Source organism: Falco punctatus, assembly GCF_963210335.1.
Source record: "Falco punctatus genome assembly, chromosome: 2".
Lineage (NCBI taxonomy): Eukaryota > Metazoa > Chordata > Aves > Falconiformes > Falconidae > Falco > Falco punctatus.
In genome coordinates, this window is record NC_137581.1 from 72194404 (window position 1) to 72219201 (window position 24798).

Below are 24798 nucleotides of genomic sequence, written 5' to 3' on the forward strand. Positions count from 1 at the left end.
GTTGTTTCATCTGCAATAGCGCATGCCATCTCCCAGAAGTCTGAGAAGTACCACTTGTCATTTCAAAAGCTGTGATTTCAAGCATGAGTTTGTCTCCACTCTTTTTCAGCAACTTTGAGATATCAGGATCATAATCTGCTCAGGAATAAAAGCAGCTGAATAAATTTGCCACTAATCTTTCTAGTTATTTTGGATTTATTCCTTGTAATGGTCTTGTATTGAAACCCTGTTCAGCAAGATATCATCAGTTACTTAGCATTTACAATAGGATCAGGCTTCTTTCATCAGGAGGTTATTAGAAATTTAGGATGCTATTTGTATTCTTTTGATGAAGGTCAACTTCTTCAGATATTGAGTGTTAGTTCCCATCCCAAGCATTTTTTCAGTTAGGCAATCCAGCCTGTATGAAACTTTCTTATGTCCCCAGCCAGATGCAGCTTGTGTCTAAATGCTATGCAATACTAAAACATCTGATATCAGCTGATGTCATTGATATCAGCATGATGGAGCCACCAAAACTGCTGTATCTGGATAAGCACGTCCACTTTCCAAAGTGATTTACACAGAACGGCATGACATGGTGAAACAGAAATTTTAGCTTACTTGCTGGAAACAAGTTTTTAAACTTATTTTAAAAAAATATTTTTCTTTGGGTTTTTTTGCCTTCTTTTCAGTCAGGCATGATTTAAACTGTTTTGTTTTAACACCTTGGAATTCTCCATCTTTTTTGCACCCTGCTCAGTCACTACTTTGTGAGCAGAACTCGTGCAGACTTGAAAGACAGAAACACAGCCAACACTGTCTGAAAAATGGAATTTTTTGCACACTTCTTTTTTTTCTTCTTCTTTGAAGAACGCGAAATTAAGGAATAGTCTAGACTGCATCACCAGGAGGAGATGGAGCAGCATAAGCATAATACAGTGATAGTTTGGGATAACTGCTGTTTTCATGACCCTGCTAAGTAAAAATCCTCTGTCAAAAGACACTCTAACAAAGAAATGATTGAAGTTTGGGTAACTTGCACGACAGCCAAGTCAGAGACATCCCAGGCTTCAGGTTTTCAACAATGTCTGTCTTTTCTAGGTGAAAGAAGAGCCTGGAGTCAGATGGGGCTGGAAGGAAGGAAAAGGGGATAAAAGTCAGCAGGGAGACTTGGAGACAGTCTCAGAGAAGCAAGGCAATCTCAGATGTTGTCTGATAAGAGAGCATTGCCACACAGAGTGATGAAAACAAGTAGCAGAATTTATGAGAAGGAAATAAAGAGTTTGCTACACTTATGCTTCAGAAAGGGGTAGGGTGGGGACTGAAGGGCAGGGAGCAAGCAGAGATAGGGAAAATAGGGAAAGAAAATCCAAAGCAGAGACAAATGGGCCTCTTGGGGAGTAAGGGGACCTGACTGCTAATTATGCCTGTGGATGGCATTACTGTTTCAGGTACCTGAGTATCTAATCCTTCAGCACTGAGCAGTAATGGCCTAAAGTGTAGAATATTATTATTAAAAAAAAAAAAAAAAAAAAAAAAGGGGTGTGGGTGAGGGTGTGGCAGGAATGGAAAAAGAAGACATTTACTGGTCTTTGAAAGATCTTATACACCATGAAAAGAAAAGGCAAAAAGCCAGTTTTCTGCTTTCCGGTCCACCTTTAAAGTGTTTCAGCTACAGATTGTGCTTGTTCTCCAGCTGCTCTCTTCACATGTCATGGAACAGTTACTTGTAATTCAAATGTCCTTAGAGGCAATCATGATTTTTTCCTGAAAATTGTAGGCCTCCCTTGTGCACTGAATGCCTCTATAGCATTCCCCACTGTATGACAGGTCTGCAATTATCATTCTTGCAAACTGTTATTTAAAAAGCTCCAGCTCACACCTGAAGCTGTTAAAGGGTATGAATTATAGGACCTGCAGCAAGAGTGTGCCAGAGAACATTTCTGTCAGCGTGTGGACAACGGTGAATCACATTTCAGCTCAATGAAAATGCTCATACATTGCACTACAGTCAAGTTATGTGCTTGCCTCTTGATTTACAATTTACTGTTTAGATTTTTTTCTTTTCCTATGACTTTTGCCTTTTAAAATTATGAGCTGGCAATACAACAATTCCAGACAACAGAATAGGGAGAAATACATTTGACTTTCTTTTTCTTTTGTGAGGGATATAGGAAGACACAAAGGAGAATGGCTCCAACTCATAAAAACAGTTCAAGGGAGATGTCACAAAAGAAGAAGAGATTGTTCTTTGAGATGAAAGAGTGAAAAGTAATTTTCAGGTATGGAATAAATCTGTAAGATCCACTCTAGGACACAACTCTGCTGCTAACATAAAGAAATCTCTCACTACGATTCATGTTCTGCAGAAAAGAAAAATAGATGAGGCAAAGGTACAAGAGCAATTACTCGGCACGAAAAAATACAGAAAACAAGGAGAATACTGAAGAATGGCAATGGCAACAATGGCTTGGTGCAAGAAGTGAGAGTGAAGGCTTGAAGGCTTGAAGAAGAGGTAGAAATGATTAGATAGCAAGCAGCACTTGAAGATACCATTCAGATTCAAAAGTCTAGGTTCCTCTTCACCTCTGTTCTTTTTGTTCCCTCTACTAGACTTAGAACCACATTGTTGACTCAAAGACCAATGAATCTCCCCTTAGGAAGTACAAATGCTTCCTGTTGCAAACAAATAGCTGCACCCAGGAGAAGCTCAGGGACTCAGATGCACAAAGTCCTTGCTTGATCCCTTAGGATACATCTGGGATTACTTCAGAAAGGCAGCGGAAACCTTTGTAAGTGGTTTGAAGATGACCCCATAAACTTTCCTGCTCTTATCCTAAAATTATCCTCTAAAACTCAGCTGAAAATAACGTTGGAACAATGTATGACTAAAACATGCAGAAGGAAAATTACTTTTCCTCCTGTAATGCCCAGTTACACAAAGCATATGAATAACTAAAGAGCACTCAGGCAGATATATGGCTGTAAAGTAGAAGCTGAAAAGATCTATTGACCCCATCTGACATGCTTTGCAAAGCACTGCTCCAGCCAAGTGGAGTGGTGCCATTCAAAGGCAGCTGATAAGAGATAGCACAGTGTCCTGAGGGGACCACACTTTGTGAACATAGACAGTGATTATGCTGAAATAATTAACACCTCTAATCAAGCAGAGAAGATGCAAGGTTCAAAACACTGCTTTTGTTCCTTTTATTTAAGAGAAAGAAGCTGTTCTTTTATCCTAAACACTGTGTCAGCCTTATGTTCACACTGCTACAAGTCGCAAAGCTCTTGTTTTTTACAATCCACTCTGAACACACCAAACTGTGCACAGCATGAACTGATAAAGCTTGACTTGAACATTTTTTTCTGAATGTAAATTGCTGTAGGCTTTAAAGGATTCCAGATTTCCCTGGGGTAGATACAAACTATTTTTAAAATGGATTTGATAGACATCTGTTTTAAAAGTAACTTTGAAACAGAATATGTCTGTGTGCTAATTGGAGTAAATGGGATTGTGAAGCACATGCTGCAGGCCTTTTTTTTCTGAAAGAATGCAAGAATGTAAGCACACAAATAATAAAAATAATATCAATGCTAATTTACTGTGTATTCCAGTTGCTGTCCATACACATCCAAGTGTATTGACATCACAACAGAAACATAGCATACAGCTGTCTGTAAATCACACAAACTGCAGCTGAATTCCACACTAATAGCAGCGAGTGCATAGCATTGGGGGCAGAGAGGGTTCCCTTGTGGGTAAGTTTACAAATAGTGTTTTATATGCAGATATACACACATACATGTACATACTTTTTATGTACGTATATGCCTGTGTACATATATACACACGTGTATGTACATGCACAGAATTTTGGGATGTCTACAAAAGATTTCAATTTACCAGCAAAAGTGTCAGAATACCAGCTGTTGCTCAGCCACTGATATATTCCCATCTTGAAGTGTCTTTTCTCTCATCCGAGCTCCCAGAGGACATTAAGCATCCCCTGAGGCACACAGATGCCTCTAAAGGTAAGGTAAAGTCAGTGCATTAGGAAAGTTTCTCATCTCCAAGGGAGGCAGCAACTCTCTGAGGGAACCCACTATGTACAGAGAACAGGAGTGCAAGACTTCCAGACTGTCATTCCAATTAGATTCTCTAGAAATATCTATTTGCAAGAGAAATCTTTAGAAAAACACAAAACTGAAAAGAAAACAAATCTATGTATTTTAAAATCTGGTGGCAAAGCTTCCATTATTTTTAATGAAGCCACCTTTAAAAAAAGGAACATGTCTAAAGTATTCCCCCATTAATTGTCTCAGCACAAGCAGTGGGTGAAAGGGCAAGCAGCAAGGTCCCACCTGGGTTACCTCTCCACCCTTGTACAGGAACTGGGTTGTGTGGAAATTGTAAATTCGGTTGGTGACTGCTCCTGGCTCCAATACCATCCATGAATCCTTTCTCTGCCAGCATCTGCAATCACAGTCTGCCAAACTCAGTTTTCTCTCTCTCTCTCTCTCAAAAAAAAAAAAAAAAAAAAAAAAAAAACAACAACAACAACAACAAAATAGCATTACCTTTTCTCAAAGAAGAAAAAAACACAAAAGTAAAGAACAAGAAAAAACAGCACAGAAGAGGAAAAGGGCACTTTGGAATATCTTGGAGAATCAAATTGTCACATTTACTCCGAATCATTTATCTCATAGAAAATATCTACCTGTACTCATCAATTTGTTCTTTATCGTCTATCTGCTTCTACAAAATATGATACAGAACAGTGGGCTTAAAATGACTGTTTCAGTCATGCTTTATGGAACCACATGAAGTAGTCAGTCCACCTGGGTAAATCCCCATGCCAAAAAAAAAAACTCATAAAAACAAACAAAAACCCCCACAAAACAAACAAACAGCAACAACAAAAACAAACAAACAAACAGGAAAAAAAAACCCACAAAAAACACACACACAAAAAAAAAAAGCCAAACACAAAAAAAAAACCCCAAAAAAACCCCAAAAAACCACCACCATGCCGTTTTCTTGGACAAGGAAAAAAAAAAAAAAGCTATTATTTTTATTTTTATTTTTTTTTACTTAAATGCTGTACGTGTCTGTGGCGGGTAGGATCAACCCGATGAAACGTCACCTCTGTCCTTGGTGCTGGATGCTGGGTGGCTCTGTACGTCCTGCAACCTCCTGGGCACTTCCCAGCTTGGCTAGAAAATTCCCAGAGAGTTTATTTTGACTTGCTTGTAATTACTTAGCATTTCCCATTGTGTGTAGATGGACACTTATCCCCTACGCTAAACCTTCATTACGCTGTAGGCTGACATGATTAGGAAACTGAATGCCATCTTTTTGTCACCAAAGCACTAGCATTGATCAGAGCTCTAATCTCTGGTACTCTGGCAGTAGTTACGGCAGCATTTGAATGGTAACAGGAGCATTTCAGTAAGGCGACAAAGGCTTCTTTTCTTCCCTGACACAGAATTTAAACCAAAACTGTAGTGCTAAAACTTCAGTGTCCCGATGCCTAGAAAAGTCTGGGCTCCACCATAGACCAGCAGCAGCACGACAGTAAAAATTCCTCCACTTTTGAAGTGTAAACCTCAAGACTGGCAGCACCTCAAAATGCAGGCTAGAACCACAAGTTACATCTTACTGTCAATACGGCAGAATTATTAGAGAACCTGAACTCAACAGAACAGACGGATGGTTATGAAACTGTGTGGTAAAACAGGAAAACATCCCTGTAGGCAAAGCTGTCAAGGCTACAAAAATCTGAAAGTAAAATTGGTATAAATAATTATCTGGAACCAATGAGGCAAGAAAGAAAGACAAATACTGTCAAGAGACAATAAGATACAAATTTTAAACCCAAGCTGCAGCACTGAGACACATGAAAGCCATGCATTGCTATAAAGTACAAGATGAAAGGAACAGTGCTGAGGTGATTCTGTTCCAGTAAAAAATGGTACTCCTAAAAACAGTGAATTGAAGCCAGAACACATTGCTAGTTAATCTAAATTAAGGAGTAAAAAGTGTTCTTGTTTTCCATCTTGAACACAACTGAAGAAGATGAATATGTAGATTAGTCTAATCTTGGAATTAATTTTGATCATAACTGCTGAATATTTGTACACAAATACCATATTGCTGAAATGCACCTTACACTTTTAATTTAATACTGTGAATCCATGAATGACTCTTTGGACTGGTTTAGTAGAAACTTTTAAAAGGTTTATCCTCTGACATTACGAGCTACACACAAATGTTTTCAAAGAGAATGTAAGAACCACCAAAGTGACATTATTTGTGCTTCACGTTCTTATTCTTGCTGACTTGTAAAACCCTTGCCACAACACAAGCCTTTGGGACTGTGGTTAACCTTTACCTAATAGGGCCCACCCTGTCCTACCTTTCTCCTTCCTGCCCTGGCAGGCTGAAGAACCATCTTGTCCCTTCCTCACAGACACTCTGAGGACAAATTCCCACACTCATCTTTTTTCTCCCCCCTCCTTCTGTCCTTCTCCTCCACCTGAGATGAAGTCTTTTTGCCTAACCCATGAATCCTCGCACACATTCAGGTCGTTGCTTCTGATCAGCCTCTTGGTCATCATGGGGCTCCCAGGCTGCCTTTCCTGGGGTCTGGACCACAGACCAAGCACAGTGACCACCACCTCCCCTCAGCTGCTGACAACCCCAGGGGCCACCTGTTCCCTGTCTCTTCTCAACACTTGCTCTTTCTGTGCTGGAAGGGTTAGAAACCTCACAATCAGCTGGATGTCAATCCATAATAAACTCTCTAGATCATTGCTATACTCAAATTGCCCATACCCACATCTACAGAAAGGAGATACTCATGGAGCTGGGGGCCAGGTCCTTTAGTATCCATTCACATGAAATTCAGGAGTTACAGCAAGTAGAGCAGAAAAAAAAATCTTTTCTTCTTTGCCAAGACCTCCCAGGCAGGGAAGGCAAACAATAAATATTTTCTCTTCCCTGTATCTCAGCAAAACGTGGCTGAAGGCGTTTGGCTTCTGAGAAGACAAAGCTTAGAAAAGCAAGAAGATGCTGGTGGTCACAGAGGAATTTCTTACATCCCTGAGGACAGCAGCTCTGCCAAGGGAGAGAAACTCTCGGATTTCTCAACTAGGAGGGCCAGTGCAGCTCTGACATTGTACCTCCATGGTGCTTGTTTTGGTCTCAGCTTTGAGGCAGGGAAGCCATTTAGATCCACCCCACAATATGCTATGCTGCACCGCAGTTAAAAATGCATCTATACACAGTCTGTTAGCTCACTGTGAGGGAGTGTTTGGGAGAATGACAAACCAGGCCAGAGTTAAATTTTAAAAAAAGAACCACTACCAAATTTATTCATTAAAAACTCACTCCTGCTAATGCTATTTTCCTTCAAAGTCAGTGACAAGATTTTCTGCTTACACATTTTCCCATGTCTCCTATCTGTAACTACAAGTTACAGTTGTCTCTTTAGTGGTCAAGTTGCTCATACACCTTTGTAAAATGCTTAAACATTGTGTCTTGCCGTCACTTTATCACAAAATATTTACGTGCTGTTGTAGATCACACTGGTTTAGAGCACTTATATTTGGGTTCAAAGCAAGCTGTTATAAATTATGTCCTAATTAGTGCATTTATAAGTTACAGACGTCAGAGACCTCTGCTGGGACTGCAGTTGCATTTTTTGCCTATTCTCAAGACTTTTTTTTGCTGGCACTTCTTTGATTTTGTGCTATTGTGAGACACAAAGGCTTACTTTAAGTACCATTGGGATCATTTCCAGTTTATAGGGTACTGCTACATGTGTTGTTTACACCATATACACCCTGCCACAAATAGATTTCCTATTTTTCAAGCCTCTCTTTAGGGAAAGGTGGCATTCATGTGAAAATAACAGTGTGAGAAATCCACTTTTATTGACAATGAGAGGATTATAATTAACAGTGTTATAAACATACCTGCCACCACTTAACAGTCAAAATGTGGTACACTGGTTTGTGAGATGTAGCATCCTCACTTTTCTATCTGGGTTTTCTTGGACAGAAATTTGTGCCATGCCTCTACCATTGATAAAACATAGAGTTGAACAGACCACACCAGACAAGTGGCCAAAATCTTTTTTTGCCTCAAATTTAGGAGAGAAATAGAAAAAAAATAGCAAAGTGATAGATTACTTGTAAAAATAGTAGCATCTTTTCCGTTCCCTCCCCCCAAATGAAAACATATATATATGCATATCTTTTTACAAAATTAATGTTAAGTGTATAGCTGAAACATTTAAAAAATAAGACAAGGAATAAGCAAATAACAAAATGGACCAATTTCCACGCTCAAGAAGCCTGTAAATATACGGCAGAAGAGAAGAAATGGAATAATTGCCAGAAAGATAATGGAAAGACAGAAGTGAAGCAACAGATGGAAAAAGAATGGCAAGGAGCTAGATGAAGTTAAGCAAAAACAGAAGGCTAGGAGATAAAACAAGAGGGGGAAAGTAGAAGGCAGAAATGGGAAATGTACACATCTTAGAAGAGAAACTTAAAAAAAAAAAAAAAGGGAGGAAAAGTAGAAGAATTCTAGTGAGACTGAACAATCATGTATCTGAGGCAAAACAGCCTCAGGAAAAGAATAAAGACACAAAAGTCATATTCCTTTAACCTTGCTATGTAGTTACACTAGTAAAACCTCCTGAGCATAGACTCAGCAGTGTAGATCTAAATGCGTTTGTATTAGTACAGCATATTCATAAAAGAAATGGAAAATCTGCAGGGCAGGAATACAGCTAATAGCAGCAAAGGCAAAGCAAGTCAGGTTGGAAAAAAGAGACAAGGAAACACATATTCTACTCAGCAGTAACGACAGAGCAGCATTTTAATGTTGCCTCTCAAGTTTTATTGTGGAAAGAGCTGACTTCTGCAAGCAAACAATAAATTCAGCTTTCAAACTAAGGTTTCCAAGCTTCGCATTGCTCCTTCTCATGCCAGGATACTTCAGACACAGCCTGCACGCTTTCTGGTATATTTGTTTTGCAGAGAATATTCTCATCACCTTAACATTTGCATTTGCCTGTCACACACATGGTTGAGGCTCTGGGGCAAGACTTATAGTTTTGGGCTTCTAAAGACAGTCCTTTTCACTGCATGTAAACTCTAGGCCGAAGGTAGATGGCAGGAATATTCACCTATACACCGCAGAGGGATCCACTGCCATCCATACTGGACTCTGGGGACATAACCTGCTATTTATGTATTTTGAACAAATTTTCAAATGCAGTTATGAATCACATCAAAGAGAACAAGAATGCTGTACAAACTAATCCTCTTGAGTGTCAGGGCAATTATGCTGCATGTGAGGGACCGTGGACTTCAGCTGACTGAGCCAGTGCCTGGGCACCAAGGATGTCTGCATAGATCTGATAAGCCACATAATTCATGCACAGATGAACAGCAGTTACTGTTATGCTCATCCATTTATACTATTAATATTTTTGCAGCTGATTTGCTTTCTTAGATAGAGGATAATAAAGATTCATAAGATTCAGATCAGGGTCTCTATTATTAGTATGTAAAAGCAACCTTCATTAATGTCTACTGACAGCATGACTACTTAAGTGATTTAGTCTGGTGTCCTTTAGTTGCAGCCTCTTGAGGGCTAAGGCTTTCTATACAGCAGCAGGGACCACTTCCATGCTAAACATTGATGCTCAGTTAATGCAAATTCTCTTTTACTGTGTATTCATGTCTAAAAGGGATTTTTATATCAATTTATCACATTTAACAAAACAGCACAAAGTAGAGTTAGAGCTCTTTAGTGTGAGCAGGCACATTAGCACAGAAGCCCATCTTGATGTGGGGATCTGGAGCGAGATCCTGGGTAGGTCTATCTTAAAGGTGACAGGGCTCCACTTCACTACGGTACATATTAAACTCAGTCCAGCAGAGCCAGAGACATTCCTATATTATAGAAATTTCCATAACAAAGCATAATCAGTGGAGTTAAACACAGTAATAAACACAGAGCTAAGTGCGTGTTAACACAACAACAGGTAAGTTAATAATTATTAGACAAAAGATGCTGCTGGAGAGCAGGTTTGTGCCTCCACCAGGCTACTAACCGGCTGCTGTCTCAGAGATACAAATAGAGGAAGGGTTACGTCTCATTGACTTTCTCTCAAACAGACAGGTGCTTTATAACACAGGCACAACAGATTTACCAGCAGAGCTTCTCTGGGCAGAAAATATAGGCTGATCTTTCTCCATTTTGAGTCACAAAAGTATTACTGTCAAGTGTGACAAAGGTAACCTCTAAGCAGACCTGTATGTGTCAGCTTTCTCCGAACCCCTCTTGTGACTTGCCTATAGATGTATGTGCAGTCAGTCACTTTATGTTAGTGTACTGGCTTCATATCCCATCAGAAGAGCTCCTAGGTTTCCAGAAAAGAAACTGAATTTCAATTTCAGTTGATGACTTTGGTTTCTAAGTATAATTTCATTTAGCACTAGCACAAACCTACAACATTTTCAAAGCTAGTAGCTTATAGGATGAGGTAATTTCTTTAGGAAACATCAAAAAGGTACACATTTATACTGTAGAGTAAGCTGCTGGAAGACTTGGGAGGATTTCTTCTCCTCAGAAATAAACAAAAGGAATTAAAAAGCTCTTGCTACGTGGGGAGAAAATGAGCATTTAGCAAAATTTCCAACAGAACCATTTCAGGGCTTCAGATACTTAGCTGAGCCAGGTTTAAAAGGTCAGGACATAAAGTTATTTGGAAAAAAACCCACTCTAGTCTGATCACAAGCATTAGAGTTAGAATTAATAGGGATCAAAGCATCTCCTAAATGGAGAATGCTTCTGTGGCATGAATTACACTAAGCTCTCTGCATACTAAAGTACTGCCTCAAAACTATATACCCAACTGATATGCAGTTGTGTATATTATAGTTGCTAGACTTTTTTCCAGGCATGAGATGGGCATAGACTATAAGTCATCTTTGCACCAGAGGAATCTCTTTTCCTTTCATAGTTCCTTGGGTTTATATACCATTTACACTGGCCCATGCCTAGACACATGCACAGAAAGAGAGCCAGTGCTGCACAAGATTTTGTGGGTGACATGGGTATTCTTCTCCTTTGCACCATTTACTTCTGCACAAAATCAGTATTAAAACCCACCTAAGAGCATTTGCAATGACATAAGCATCCATATAACTGCTAGGGTACCCTGCAGGCTTTTTGATCATAACTCTAACCCTTTTCTTTCCATATCAGTTGTGGCACAAGAGAACTTGCCTTAAGAGACAGTATCGCTGGCAGTTGCTTACAGCCATGAAGCCTCATCCCACCCCCCCATGGCCTCTGTGACTACACCAGCAAGAGACAGCGGATCCTTCCAGCAGGCCAAATGATTCATATCAATTCTTTCTACAAAGCAGAGTTGTGCAGCCAGAACTTTACTGTTGCCTTTCTTGCATCCATCTTCTCTGTGGAGGTTTTTTCATGTTTCCTGGTTTTTTTGCTTTTGGCCCTGCAATGGCCCCACTGGCTGTCCTGATGTGGCAGGTTGACCCTGGCTGGGCGCCAGGTGCCCACCAAAGCTGCTGCATCGCTCCCCTCCTCAGCTGGGCAGGGGGAGAAAATGTAACACGTGTCTGGTGAGTCGAGGTAAGGACAGGGAGATGGCCCAGCAATTACCGTCAGGGGCAAAACACACTTGACTTGGGGAAATTAGTTTAATTCATTACCATTCAAATCAGAGTAGGATAATAAGAAATAAAAACAAATCTTAAAACACCTTCCCTCGATCCCTCCCTTCTTCCTGGGCTCACTTCACTGCCCAGTTCTCTACCCCCTCCCCCCAAGCGGTGCAGGGGGACGGGAATGGGGCTGGGGTCCGTCCATCACATGCTGTCTCTGCCTCTCCTTCCTCCTCACACTGCGGCCTGGGGTCCCTCCCACAGGAGACAGTTCTCCACGAACTTGTCCTGAGTCCTTCCCACAGGCTGCAGTTCTTCCAAGCTGCCCCGGCCCGGGCTCCCCCCGTGGGGCCACAGGCCCTGCCAGGAGCTGCTCCGGCCGGGCTGCCCGCGGGTCGCAGCCTCCCTCGGGCACCCCCTGCCCCGGCCTGGGGGGCTGCAGGGTGCTGCTCTCACACGTTCTCACTCTTCTCTCTGGCTGCAATTGCTAGGTGGGGGTGTCCCCCTTCTTAAATGCATTATCCCAGAGGCACTGCCACTATCACTGATGGGCTCAGCCTTAGCCAGCGGTGGGTCCATCTTTCTAGCAGCTTCTCTGCAGAAGCCTCCCCCCTGTATCCTCCTCGCTACCAAAACCTTGCCATGCAAACCCAATGCAGGCATACCTGAGCAGATATTTTGAGTTGTCGTTGGAGGCAATGACTAACTTTAAAGTTCCAGCAAAAGAAAACTCGGTATGAAATGAAGATGCTACCAGGAGCCACTGGGATCTGTGACCCGCAGGATGGTTTGGGGTGGAGGAGTTATTTTCCTGCTACCAGTCAGAACTGGTTCCTGAGCCCACTGATGGTGAAGTCCTACTTTCTGCTCCATTGAAGCCCAGGAGAATCCCTTGCCAAGTCCTAAATCAGGTCTCCAGTTCAGGGGAGCCACAAAGCCCACCAAAATGCAGGTGCAAACTTGTCTCACGTCAGAATTGATGGCTCCATCCTGAAGGGATAGTTTGGCTTGTGAGCAGGGCTGAAGAAATTCTCTTTCCTTTCATTGCCTCCCTTGAGCTTCGCCATCCTTCAGTTACCAAAGCAAATGTCACTGCTGTGCACTTTGAAGCAGCTCAGATTAATTCATCCACGCCACATATAATGATGATAAGGCAAATAGAAGCAAAGAGCTCACAACCAGCTGCTAGGCACTGACTAACCAGAAATGCAGAAAAGAAAGCAGGTCTGACTCTTAACTGCCCTGTTAAAGGGCACTGAGATTGCAAAGTGAGCATACATTTCTCATCTGCTGCATACACCCCTTGCCATCTCTTTCCTCTATCATCCTGTGAATTGTAATGAGACACAGTGTCTTCACTGTTGCTGATCTCCTGCAATTATGAGACATTTTCCTTTTAAGCATAGTGAAGACCTAAATGTGTATTTCTGATTTATAAGATACTTTGCTTAGCATTATAGAGGAGGAAATCCCCTGTATGAATCCCTTTATGTTCTGTCGCTGGGATGCGTTTGTCATTCCACAATCAAATATAATGCAAGTTGGCGTCAATTTTACTAAGAATAATAAGCCAAAACATAATGTGAATACATAAAAAAGTGTTGTTGACAGCTTGTTTACAAAATCCAGGACTTTAATGCAGATTTAGTTTTAGCACAAAACCTATTAACATAATAAGAATACTGTCTTCTTTGGACAACCTGTTATCCTCAGTTGCACTTTTTTGGAGAAGTACTTTATCACATGCTGAAACTTTGCTTACGTACAGTTCTCTCTGCCACTAGTTGCATGGATTTCTGAAGATTTTATGAAAGCTTCTCTACCAATAAATATGGCTGTTCTTCCCACTTCTCAGGACAGACAGCTTTATTTTACTAAATGCTTGCCCTTTGGGGACACATCATTTTGTAACCCTCCAAATTCAGATTTTCATGTACAAATGGGGTAATTAGACATTTCAGTGGTTCAACACCTTTTTGGGGACAAACTACTTCCCTTTCTCCAAGTGCGGAGGGTCAAAGTAATAGTACTGAGATAAATAAATATTCAGTCTAAACCCCAGCTCAGATAAGCAGTTAAGCAAGTGTTTCACCATTGAAGAATAGCACAGATGCCTTCTTAGAAACCAAATATCACTGAAACATTTCATAAATAAAAATGTTTTCCTGAATTAAGGACTTTCTCTGAAGAGCACCGGCTGAATACCTCAAGTTGGGAAAAGCCACTTCACAAGAATCAGCCTGAGCTTTGAGTGAGGTCTAATTTTATCTGTTATCTTTATTAATCTTTATAACAGAAAACAAACCCCATACAGTTGACATCCAAGGAGGACTTCTGTAGGCAACACTACACAAGGAGAATAAATGCAGCCATCTATCACAAAGGTGGTGCACAGACTCTGTTTCAGCCTTAAAACACAAAGGCAGCCCGGGTATATAATTTTTATTTTGGCGTTCTCCAGCTCTTGAGTGCTTGTCTTGAAAACTCTTTTAATGTTTGTGTATGCAACAAGTACCTGCACTGTATGCATATATCCATCCCAGGAACAGAAAAATGCACTGATGGGTTAATTCTTAAATTTGTTCCAATGCAAATATGCCAAGTTTGATAAATCCTTTACAAAGGCAACAAAAAAAAAACTCTAATATGGACTGTAGAAAAGTCATGTGAAATTTAATTATGTTAGAGGTAACTTATAGTAAAGGTTTAAGAAGCTCTTATAACACATGCTAAATACAAGATCTAAATATTTACAAATTTAAATACTTTAAAATCTCCTGTGTTTATATGCAGAATATATGACTTAAGTTCTCTGGATTTTGTTATTATCTTAAGTTGTTTATGGTTATTGATACACAAAAATAATAGCAGTTTCTGTTGATACTGTAAAATATTTATATTAATTTTTATTGCTTACTTTGAAATGGATCTCCAAGTCTAACCTGCATTGGAGAAAACCTGGCCACCTACTTATTTTCCCAGTCTGACAGTGGAAATAAGATTACAGCAAGTATTTTATTGCCCACAGGAACAAGAAAGAATTTGCAAAGATGGTAGAGTCAAGAAATACCAAATCAAAAGTTTTACACGCAAGCTGAAGGCAGCTTTTTTATTCATCTGCTTCATCATACACTTTTCACTTTCATGATTACATAATTTTTTCATGAAAAAAACACAGCCATCTTTAGTTGACAAGTGCTATGAATATGTTTGGCATGTTGCTTTACATCAATTCATGATGTAGCCACACATTATTCACTGAATGTCATTCAAGCTTTTTTCTCAAATCAGAATTGCAGATTTCCTCACGGATATCCTTGCAATGTTTCACAAACCTCACTCAACATATTTTCACAAGAAACCTTCAATGGGACAGATGAAGTGAGGCAAAGAAAGTTTAAGAGTAAAACTGTTTGCTGACTTGGAGTTTACAGTTCGCAACTGTGACTAATCAGCACGTCAGAAAAATCAGGTAGTAAATTCTGAGGTGACAGCCTTGCTCAGCCTCCAGGGGCTCCTAGATGCAGTCTTAAAGGTTTTAACTGCCAGTCTAAGCAGCAGATAAGATTTTTCAAAGGCTTATGACAAGGTCAGCTTGAAGGATTTTTCTTACAGGACACCTATAATGATGTCTATGACAGTACCTCAGTCAGACAAGTTTCAAACCCTGAAGTCTGTCTCTAAAACATGAGAGCATTAAACCCCTTCAACAGAAAGGACTGTGTGATAATGTGTTTAATATTCATCTTCCCGTAATCTTGTTCTTGACAAAACTGTTTAGTGCCCTTATTTACTGGCACCACTGAAAACTGTGCCTATAATGACAATATTTATTATCTAGAATGTACCTTGTCAAGGTTTTGCTGGCACTCCCCCTGCATGTTGTGCATACACACACCACACATTGTATGTAGTAGTTTAACAGATGTCTTTGAGCTCAAGCAAATTACATTTGGACTCTTCACTGACTTCAGCTGGTATGGTACAAAATCTCAGCATGTTATTCATATTCTTCTTCAGTCTCACATTCATACTCCTCATTTTCACACAGTCAAGACAGAAAAACTATCTTCTTCACATATATTTTGGCCAGTCAAGTCACACTGCTTGGACCCAGAGCTGGTGGATCTACAAGAAAATGTTTTGCTCAGGGGTCTGAGCATACACCCATATTAATCCCTAAAATTGCTTTTCCAATCAGCTCTTAAAACTAAATATTCTGTCATGTGTTTTCATGTGATAATGGACTGATCTTTGCCTATGGAAATGCTCATGCCTTTAAGACAAAGTATGAAATAGATTAGATTACATTACCCACAGCTTTATCCACCACTAAAAATCTGGATAAAAATGAAATAACCTACATATTATAATGAAACTAGTAGCACAAAGTTTGAACTATTTCTATTTAGCAGGTAAGTTACTTCTTATTTATAAAACTAAAAAAAAAAAAATAATTATACTTCACAGGTTTCCATTTCTTAGGTACTCTGGAAGCTTAATAAATTGATTAACTGGTTATAATCTGTAGCCATCTGAGCTCAAAAGTGAATACAGAAAAGACAATAAGAAACAAAACATCCTGAATTGTAGAGGAGTTATAGAGGAATGAAGGCAGGTTAATTAACATTGATAATATACAGCTGTGGGCTGGCCTCAGGGGCGGCCGGTTGGCTGACATGGATAATGTGCAGCTGTGGCTGGTTCCTGCTAAGTAGTTAAATAGCTCTGAGGGGTATGGAGGAAGAGCAGTGGATGAAGAGAGACCTAGAAGAAGCAGAGGGAGATGAGCAAGCACCCTGGACACAGCAGAGGCCAGGAGCAGGTTGGATTGGCCTGTAGAGGGTGAAGGAACAGCATGGACAGTAGATGAACTGTTGAAACCTTGTGGGGGTTGGTGGCTGTGCTGGGGCAAGGTGTGGGAGCTACTTATTGAAGTTAACCTGGTATGTGATGGTAAAAGCCTTGTTGCAGCTGGCTAGTTTTAATAGTGGTGTGACACTGAAGCATTAATGGTCCTGAGTTAATCTGAGGAGAATCATAAGTTTTCATTTTATGTTCATAAGCCCCACCACTGTCAGACTTGCTGTAACTTTTTACTTCAAATCAGTGTCTGTAAATCTTTTTACAACCAATGCATAAAACACACATGAGAGGTAATAGATTAGGAAATGCAATAGGTGAATATATTAAATATAAGGATGAAGGAAAAAAGGGAAACTATGCACATCACTGACATGAGGAAACTTAGGGAAAAAGAAATATCCCTTTTCCCTAGTATCCTTAACATTGTTTCTTAAGTAAGAAGGGGTTTCCACCCCCACCCCCACCCCCCCTTTAAACTTTATTAAAGATAAGTAGGCACAGGCCATCTGGAAGAAGGGGCTGGAGGCAAAAAAAAAAAACCAAACAAACAAAAAAAACCCCGGAGCTGTTAGGGTTTCATTTGGCAACTGGTAGATGAGGAAGACAATGCAACTGAGCAGGGAGTAAGGTTCAAAATAGCAGATGTCTGTAAATGGAAAATAACTAGTGGACAATAAATTTGGGAGGGAAGGGGGAGACATGGTTGGAAGCTGGAAAAAGAGGAAAAATCTGTAACTCCCTCCTGATTGTGCCTCTTGTTTACAGCACTCTACAGCTCTCTTCCTCCTTTTATCTTCTACAGTTAGGGCAACTCATACATCACGGACAGACCAATGTGTGTTGATTTTCTTAAAAATAGCAGCAGGTCTTTTACTCCAGCCAGGGTAATAGTAATGATGGCCAAGACCACATCTTGAGAGGGCTTTTTATCCATTTCTGATTCATTAGGCAAAGCACTAATTGAAACTACTGCTAATAAATCACTGCTGCCTACCAAACTTGCAACATCAACCTGAAGAAAAAAAACCCAGCATGTGACCAACTTTAAACATAATGTAAAAACCCTTTTGCTTCTTATCATTTCAAGTAGCACTAGGATATTGCTAATCCTATAATAGCCTCCTTAATAAAAAATGTGTAAGAAAAGTTTTCTTCTCTCATCTTCTCCCTCTAGAACATCTATGGGGGAAGATTTTCATCCTTCTCTCAATAGATCTCCAACACTTGTTGATTTTCAGTTGTCCTTAATAAATCACTCAGATTTTCATATGCTGACTTCATCTGAGGTGGTTAGCACTTATTCTGAATTGCTAGGATTTCCTATTGTAAATTCACTTCAGAAATATTAATTTAATGCTTCAGCTATTTCATTATTTTTTCTGACTTGGTTCCCAATCATTTTCTTAGCATCCCATTACAACAAACACAGAGGCTCATGCTTAGCATATTTATTTTCTATTTCAGGTGCCAATGTTTTTCTGCCATTTGGAACCTATGAATTCTTTAATGGTGGTTAATGTAGGGAGTAACCATCTGATAGTTGTTAGACTGATGTTTCTACATTTCCTATTAGTATCTTTAAAATAATAAATGGTGTTTGCATATAACACTAATTCCCTGCTATTTGATCAACAGTATGTATTTCCTTAACAAAACTCAAAGCATCCATATAGAAAATGTACCTTTTTAAAGCACTTCAGAAAGTTAGGTAAAATCAAGAAACAAATACGTAAACAAATCCATTAAATATAAAAAGTTACATAGAAAGTTAGCAACACAGCAGGAAATAGAAGCCTTTTTCTTCTGAACTTATTCCCATATGTTAAATACAAAGTCATTCTAAGTCACTGGAGGAAGTTTGTGGTGCAAGTTGTCCGAAGAAAGTGCAAATACTTCACAAATAACGTTTGACTTCTTAGGTGAGATCACCATCTTTCTGGATGGTCAAACAATTTTCGTTTCTAGCTGTACCTTTAAAATCTGGTTTCTTAGAACCAATACACTTTATTTTGATTATTTTTTTTAGGCTTGGTATTAACAAAGACATCATACAAGAAGCTTTAGCATGGTCTAAAAGACTTTTATGAATATCTGTGGAACAATCCATTCAATTAGGCAACTTTCTTTTTATACATATAATCTGGAATTGCCTTATTCCCCAATGAACAAATCATTATACCTTTTTCAAGACAGTTGTGTGCTTCTAAATCCTACAGTTTAGCTCAAATATTCTCATAGAAATGAGCAAAATTTTTTTCAATCATACCTCAGTAACATCTGCTAGGAAAGTGTTCACAAAGCTCACTGTGCAGTACAGGAAAATGTTTCCATTTTTTAAAATCATTTTGATTTGTTCTGTACTTATGATAGAGAGTAAATATATCTAGTCCAACAGCTCTTAAAGAAATTAAACTACCACAGGATAAGGGGTATGGCTCTTTCATGAAGCCCTAGAGGGAGACAGGCTGGCTCTGCGATGGTCAACATATCTTCAAAAGGTCTAGCTTTTGAAGTAAAAGGTTAAATGTGAAAGTCTATGGGTTATTCAGCATAGCAAAGACAATTGTTAATAGTAAAGAATTACAGAAAATCCTTACAAGAGCAAGTGACTGGGGAAAACTGACATGTGACATTCACTGTGGACAGCTGTAATGTTTCCAGAGGAGCAAAACCAGCCTTAACTTTACATACTAGACAATGTGAGCTCATAATTATCACTCAGGAAATGCAGCTTGTTGTTAGAAGATGTTATTCTACAAAAATATATTCCTCAGCTTACGGGTCAGTAACAGTCCAAGTACTGAATTATATCTTAACAATTATTAGGAATGAAGCAGAAAGGCAGAAGAAATCAGCAGGCTGCTGTGTAAATCCATGGTGTATTTGTGTCTTGGCTAGTGTTTGTACTTCTCATCCTTTCAACTCAAAAAGGGTATGACGAAACTTCAGAAGATGAAAAAAGGGATGAGCAAAGATATGAGAGTATTTCCACATAATAAATGAGCAAGCAAATAGACTATGATCTCCAGACTGGAAATAGGTCTATCAAATCATGATTTAGAGAAAGGATGGCTATTCGTTATTGCTTCCCAACCAAAAGATTTGGGAAAGTTGTTGGGGGAGAGGTGTCATGAAAATTAGATTATCAAAGGACAAGTTCAAAACAAACAGTTGAAGTATTTTTCCCACAGTTGTAGTTTATCTCTGAAACTCCCTGTGACAGATGTTGAATTTACAAAGTTTCAGCAAGGAGTTGGCTAAATTTGTGGAAGGCCAATCCATCAAGTGCAATGCAACATAAAGATGCCATCTCTCATTCAGGAAGTATCTGGGTCACAGAAATCTCTCAAAGTCGGGACAATATTCTAGGAAAACATCATTTTATTTGCTCTATTCTTGTGTTCTTCAGAGGCACCCACTGTGCCCCACTGCCAGAGACAGGTGCTGGGCTGGGCAGACTCCTGGCCACTCTCGGTGTTCTTTGCTAAATAGCTCAGTATTTGGTGAAGTTCTAGTATGTCCATGTTTCTTTCCTTGCTTTCAGTAATTGCCCTGCTTATCTACTGGAGTTGTTTTCTTTTAATGGGCTTTGCTTACATTGCTCTGTTGTGCTATAATTCACATATTGCTGTCTTACTGCATTTTACACCATCTAGAAAGGGTAAACGGATCTCAGAGTAGTCATATATTTATATTTACTCTATGGCTTAAAACAAACACCACTAAATAGCCTTAAGGGCTATCAATAAAAATGAGAATCCCGTCCTCTGAGATCAGCCACAAGCACACTAAAGATAATACACTTTTACGTAATTTACTACTTGACTAAAATTTTGTTCAGTATTTTAGAGAGAATTTCACTGCAAAAATAAATTTCACCCACTCTTCAAATTCACTTTTATGGGATTCTATACACTACTTTTGTCAAGGATATAGTCACTGTAACTTGTGCCTTTCCAATGTGCACATTATGCTGATAAATATAATGGAAATCAATGAAAAATATACTTCACTACCTTGAAATGATGTGAATTACCTGGGTAATTTTCATTACACTCACGTAAAGGCCCGTGCAAACAAACAACTTCATCTTCTTTTTACAATTTGCCTTGTCATATGAGCTCTCACTGAGCTATTCTTGGCTGCATAAATGAAGAAACAAGGTTGCTTAAGGAAGGAAAACCAGTTTATTTGAAGGAAATCCACAGGAAAACAGTATGCCATAAAAGAAATTCCTAGAAGCAGAAATAATTTAGCCTTAAGTTTGGTTGCCTAAAAGCATGATCAGTATGATTTTGTATTCCCTGCGCACTGCTTGCCTTCTTTTGACAGGATCAGTAACAGAAAGAAAATACCATCTGAGTCTCATTAACTTATCCCTTCTGAAGCCAGCGAGCTCTCTCTCACACCAGTGTTCCAGGGCGTTTGCCGAGATGAGTGAGTGGAAATTAATTGCTGCACTTCTATCTTTCAGTGTCCAGCAAACTGTAAATGCAAACATGCATTTTCATGTCAGCTAATGTGATCGCATTATTAGCATGAATTTGCTTAGGGTTGGCAGGAGGGTTTCAAGGTCCCAGGAAGAGGATTAGGTTTTATTTAGATTTTAGCCTCTTAAAAAGAACAATAAAAAGGAGTAAGTTGTGCTGTGGGACCATGGTCTCATTTTTATACTCCTACATGCCAATGGTGTTTTAATGGAATAGAATAGAAAAGAAAACCTTAAATCATGTGAGTGAAGAAAAAACAATCCCCTTAAAACAAATAAAAACATATGTGTTTTAGTATGGGGCGATTTTGCATTCTCTAGGGCTTAGTACAACAGTTCTTGCACAAACAGTGACAGCAACAAGATTGCTCCAATGTGAGAAATGTTGAGGGCTATGGAATATTGTATTAATATTTTTAGCCAGGGATCAATGTTAAGCTGATTAGAATAAATGTTTCTTTAATTGAAAGAGAATTCCAGTTGTTACAGAGTAAACTGCTCTTGCAAAGACAGAGCAGTGGAGACTTCCACATTGAGAGTGCAACAGGCCAAATTCTATTTCAGACAAATTGTCTGAATTTGTCTTTCAGGCCCGTCTGTGTGGATTTGGGGTATTTTTGCAGGGTTTTGGTTTTGGTGGGTTTTTTTAATATAAAAGGAATGGAGCTTATGCTGGTTCTGGGGGAAGGTCTTGTGATCTTCTAGAGCTGCCTTGAGCTTTCTCAACAGTGCTGCAAAATTCAGCCCCACTGCAGGAGACTTCACTAATCCAGGGTACCCAACTATGGATGGGGCTGGAAGTCCTGGTGGGAGGTTTTGAGGCAATGGAAGAACTCTTCCCCTCCTCCTCCACACACTCCACTCAAAGCCAAGCCTTGCTTTGTGACTTATTTCCATTAGCCTCTTTAACATCATATTTCAGACTTAAAAAACAAAACACAACAAACATCTAGGTGAGGGACACAACCTGCATATGAGTAAAATGGGATATATAATTAACCTCACACCCTCCATGGAGGAGAGATATTGCTTCTCTTTCACCAGGTTATCTCAAGGAATAAGCACAAGTAAAAACTGCATTTGATCATCTCTACTGGCTCCTTGTAACTCAGCCTTGTTCACTTGGGTTGCACTCACAAGGTTACCAACTTCTCTGACTCAAGATAAAGCAGACCCACCAGTAATTCACACCATGGCACAAAGGTATTGGAAGATGGGGACTGAGGCTTTGAATGCCTCACAGGACTTAATATTCATAATGAGAAGTTTGACCTTTCTGGAAGCCAATTATACAAAACAATGTATGTAGTTTAACACATTATTATCAGAGAGAAGGAAATCAAAGCCAAAATATGATCTCATTCTTCCATATAGTGTATTAACCTATTAACAAAGTACTCCATCACAGAAGTGAATTAATAACTAAATGGAAGACGTCCGGTGCTTTATCACATCTTATGTCCGTACTTTTGTAAGAAGAGGGGCATTAGTTTATTTTAAGAAAAAAAGTAGCTTAACACTGGTTAGGAGTTTTAAAATGAAAAACAAAGCCTCCGTAGAATGCAATCCCAGTTCCAAAATAATAACTTCTTCCACAGCACATTTTCAGGACATGTGTTTATTTTTAAATGTAGATAATGATACGTCCTTCATAGTGTACAGACTTTCTGCTTAACTGTCTATTATTACAACTTGAATATTAGTTACTTTAATACAAATAGCTAAACACATTGACAAAGACAAATGAAGCCCTAAAAAGAAGTTATTGAACATCTGCTGTTGTGAATGAGTTTTACATCTGTGACTACATTTATATTGTGTCAATACAAACTTTCAGACACAACATATTCCCTTGTGCTGGTGCCTTTTCATCTGGACATTAATTGCATTCATAATTAAATATATGGATTCTTCTAATATTGATTGACTAGTTCTGCAAGTTGTTCACAAAACAGAAGGTTAAGAATGACCAGACCTGATGCTGATAATCATTTGATTGATACCATATCTTGGGGTTTTACACATCTTTTTTCTTTTATATGGGTTCTTAGTGTTCTGATATATAAACTAACTGAAAAAGAAAGCTTCTTTTGAGTCTTGAAAGTATAAATTACTATGAGTTCCAACCTACTATGACATGAGCAACAAGAAGGTAGCACATCCCGATGGTACAGGACACAATCATCATGGGGAAACCTAACCTGAAACAACAACAAAATAAAGGAAAGATTAATAAGGATACAATAGTTTGTTCTCCCAGCAAGTTATGAAAAGGAAATTTACATTATCCTACACGTTCCAAGCCTCGAATATTCTTATAGCACTGCTAAAAGCATGGATGTACTGAGAGTATGGCAATGAATAGGAGACACATTTCTACTTCTGGCCTGTTTAAGAGATAGGAGGTCAACATTAGCATAACTTCATTGGTTTCAGGACATCTCTTCCACTTTACTCCTTCTCAGAATCCAGCATGTCTTGTTTTGTTTGGGTAAAGTAACAATTCTTACAAATTATGCAGCATTAGAATAGAGTATCCAGTGTGTGTCACTGAAGTGATACACACTGAAGTGATACACAGATCTGTAGTGACATACAGCTAGTATTCCTCTTCCGTACCTCTCACCAGGTTTAGCAGACTGGAATATTGATGGACTGTTGGAAATAAACCCCAGGCAGCTTTAAAAGTGCTAAAACCTTGCCATTATACCAAAACTTTTATTTCTTTCTCACTGCAGAATATGCTTTTCAAGACAACACCCAGGTTTTATAGCTTTCTTTAGACTGACAAACACAGGCAGCAAAGACAGACAACTGGAAAGGATGTTGTGGGGTTGGCCAAGTCCTACTCTGCTAGATTTGTAGGTCTTCCATACTGTAAAAAGAAGGGAGTTTTCTGAAACTTAAAAGCATTATTGTATGATACTGAGGGACTGTGAAGAAACACTGCTGTGATCCCACTCATTTGTTTTATGTTACTAAAATCACAATGAGAACTACAATGAGAGATGACCATGCCACAAACAACCCTCCTTACATACTTTCTTGTGTCAAGTTCAGGCAAGAATTTCCATAAGCCTCATCAAAGCATGGCAATGTTCTCTGAAGTACAGCATTTCATTTATTCTCTTCCTTGAAGACCTACTTATTATATATGGGTATATTAGTTGTGCCTTTTTGCCTTGGATGTTAGGAGCTCTTAGCAAGGTTCCTCCAGCCCGTTCCCCTCTGCCATTGCTGATCAGAGCACTAAAGAAGAGATGTCCATTTCATTGGTGGCAGGAGAACACTGTTCTCTGAGTTTGGGTGGATGAATAGTTCCTTTCTTCAGGAAGCTAGAGCTAGAAGGGACCTCTTGGGGCATTAAGTCTAGCCCCCACTTCCTCAGAGTATGAAACTACTTGCATGAAAGGAAAATTAAAATTCTCAACAGCTCACTGAAGTCTGCTCTTTCTACCTGCAGCTGCAACATTACTCTAAACCTCAAGATCCTCATGACTCATATTTCTTTCATTGTTGTTTTGCTGAAAAGCTGCCTGAAGGAGGCATAGATGTGACCAGCAGATCAGAGGTGCTTTCACCTTTAACAGCCATTGGTTCAAGTTACTGGCAAGGGAATTTTACAAGCAATGAGGCTCACTGTAAAACACAAAAATATTCAGCCCTGGCCTATAAAGTTTGCAGAATAATTAAGAAATTAATAAGATGCAAACACTCTAAACAAAATGTTGAAATTATTTAGTGAAAAC

At 39.2% G+C, this 24798-nt stretch overlaps 1 protein-coding gene across 1 annotated transcript in view; it reads right to left on the minus strand.

Annotated features, from left to right (window-relative positions):
• Positions 1 to 805: 805 nt before the first annotated feature.
• The window catches only part of OCA2 (OCA2 melanosomal transmembrane protein), a 226847-nt gene continuing 202854 nt past the window's right edge, over positions 806 to 24798 (minus strand). Inside the window, exon 24 of the mRNA XM_080377365.1 lies at positions 806 to 23250. Coding sequence (XP_080233491.1) covers positions 23163 to 23250 — 88 coding nt within the window. The 3' untranslated portion in view covers positions 806 to 23162. The remainder of the gene's footprint in view (positions 23251 to 24798) is intronic.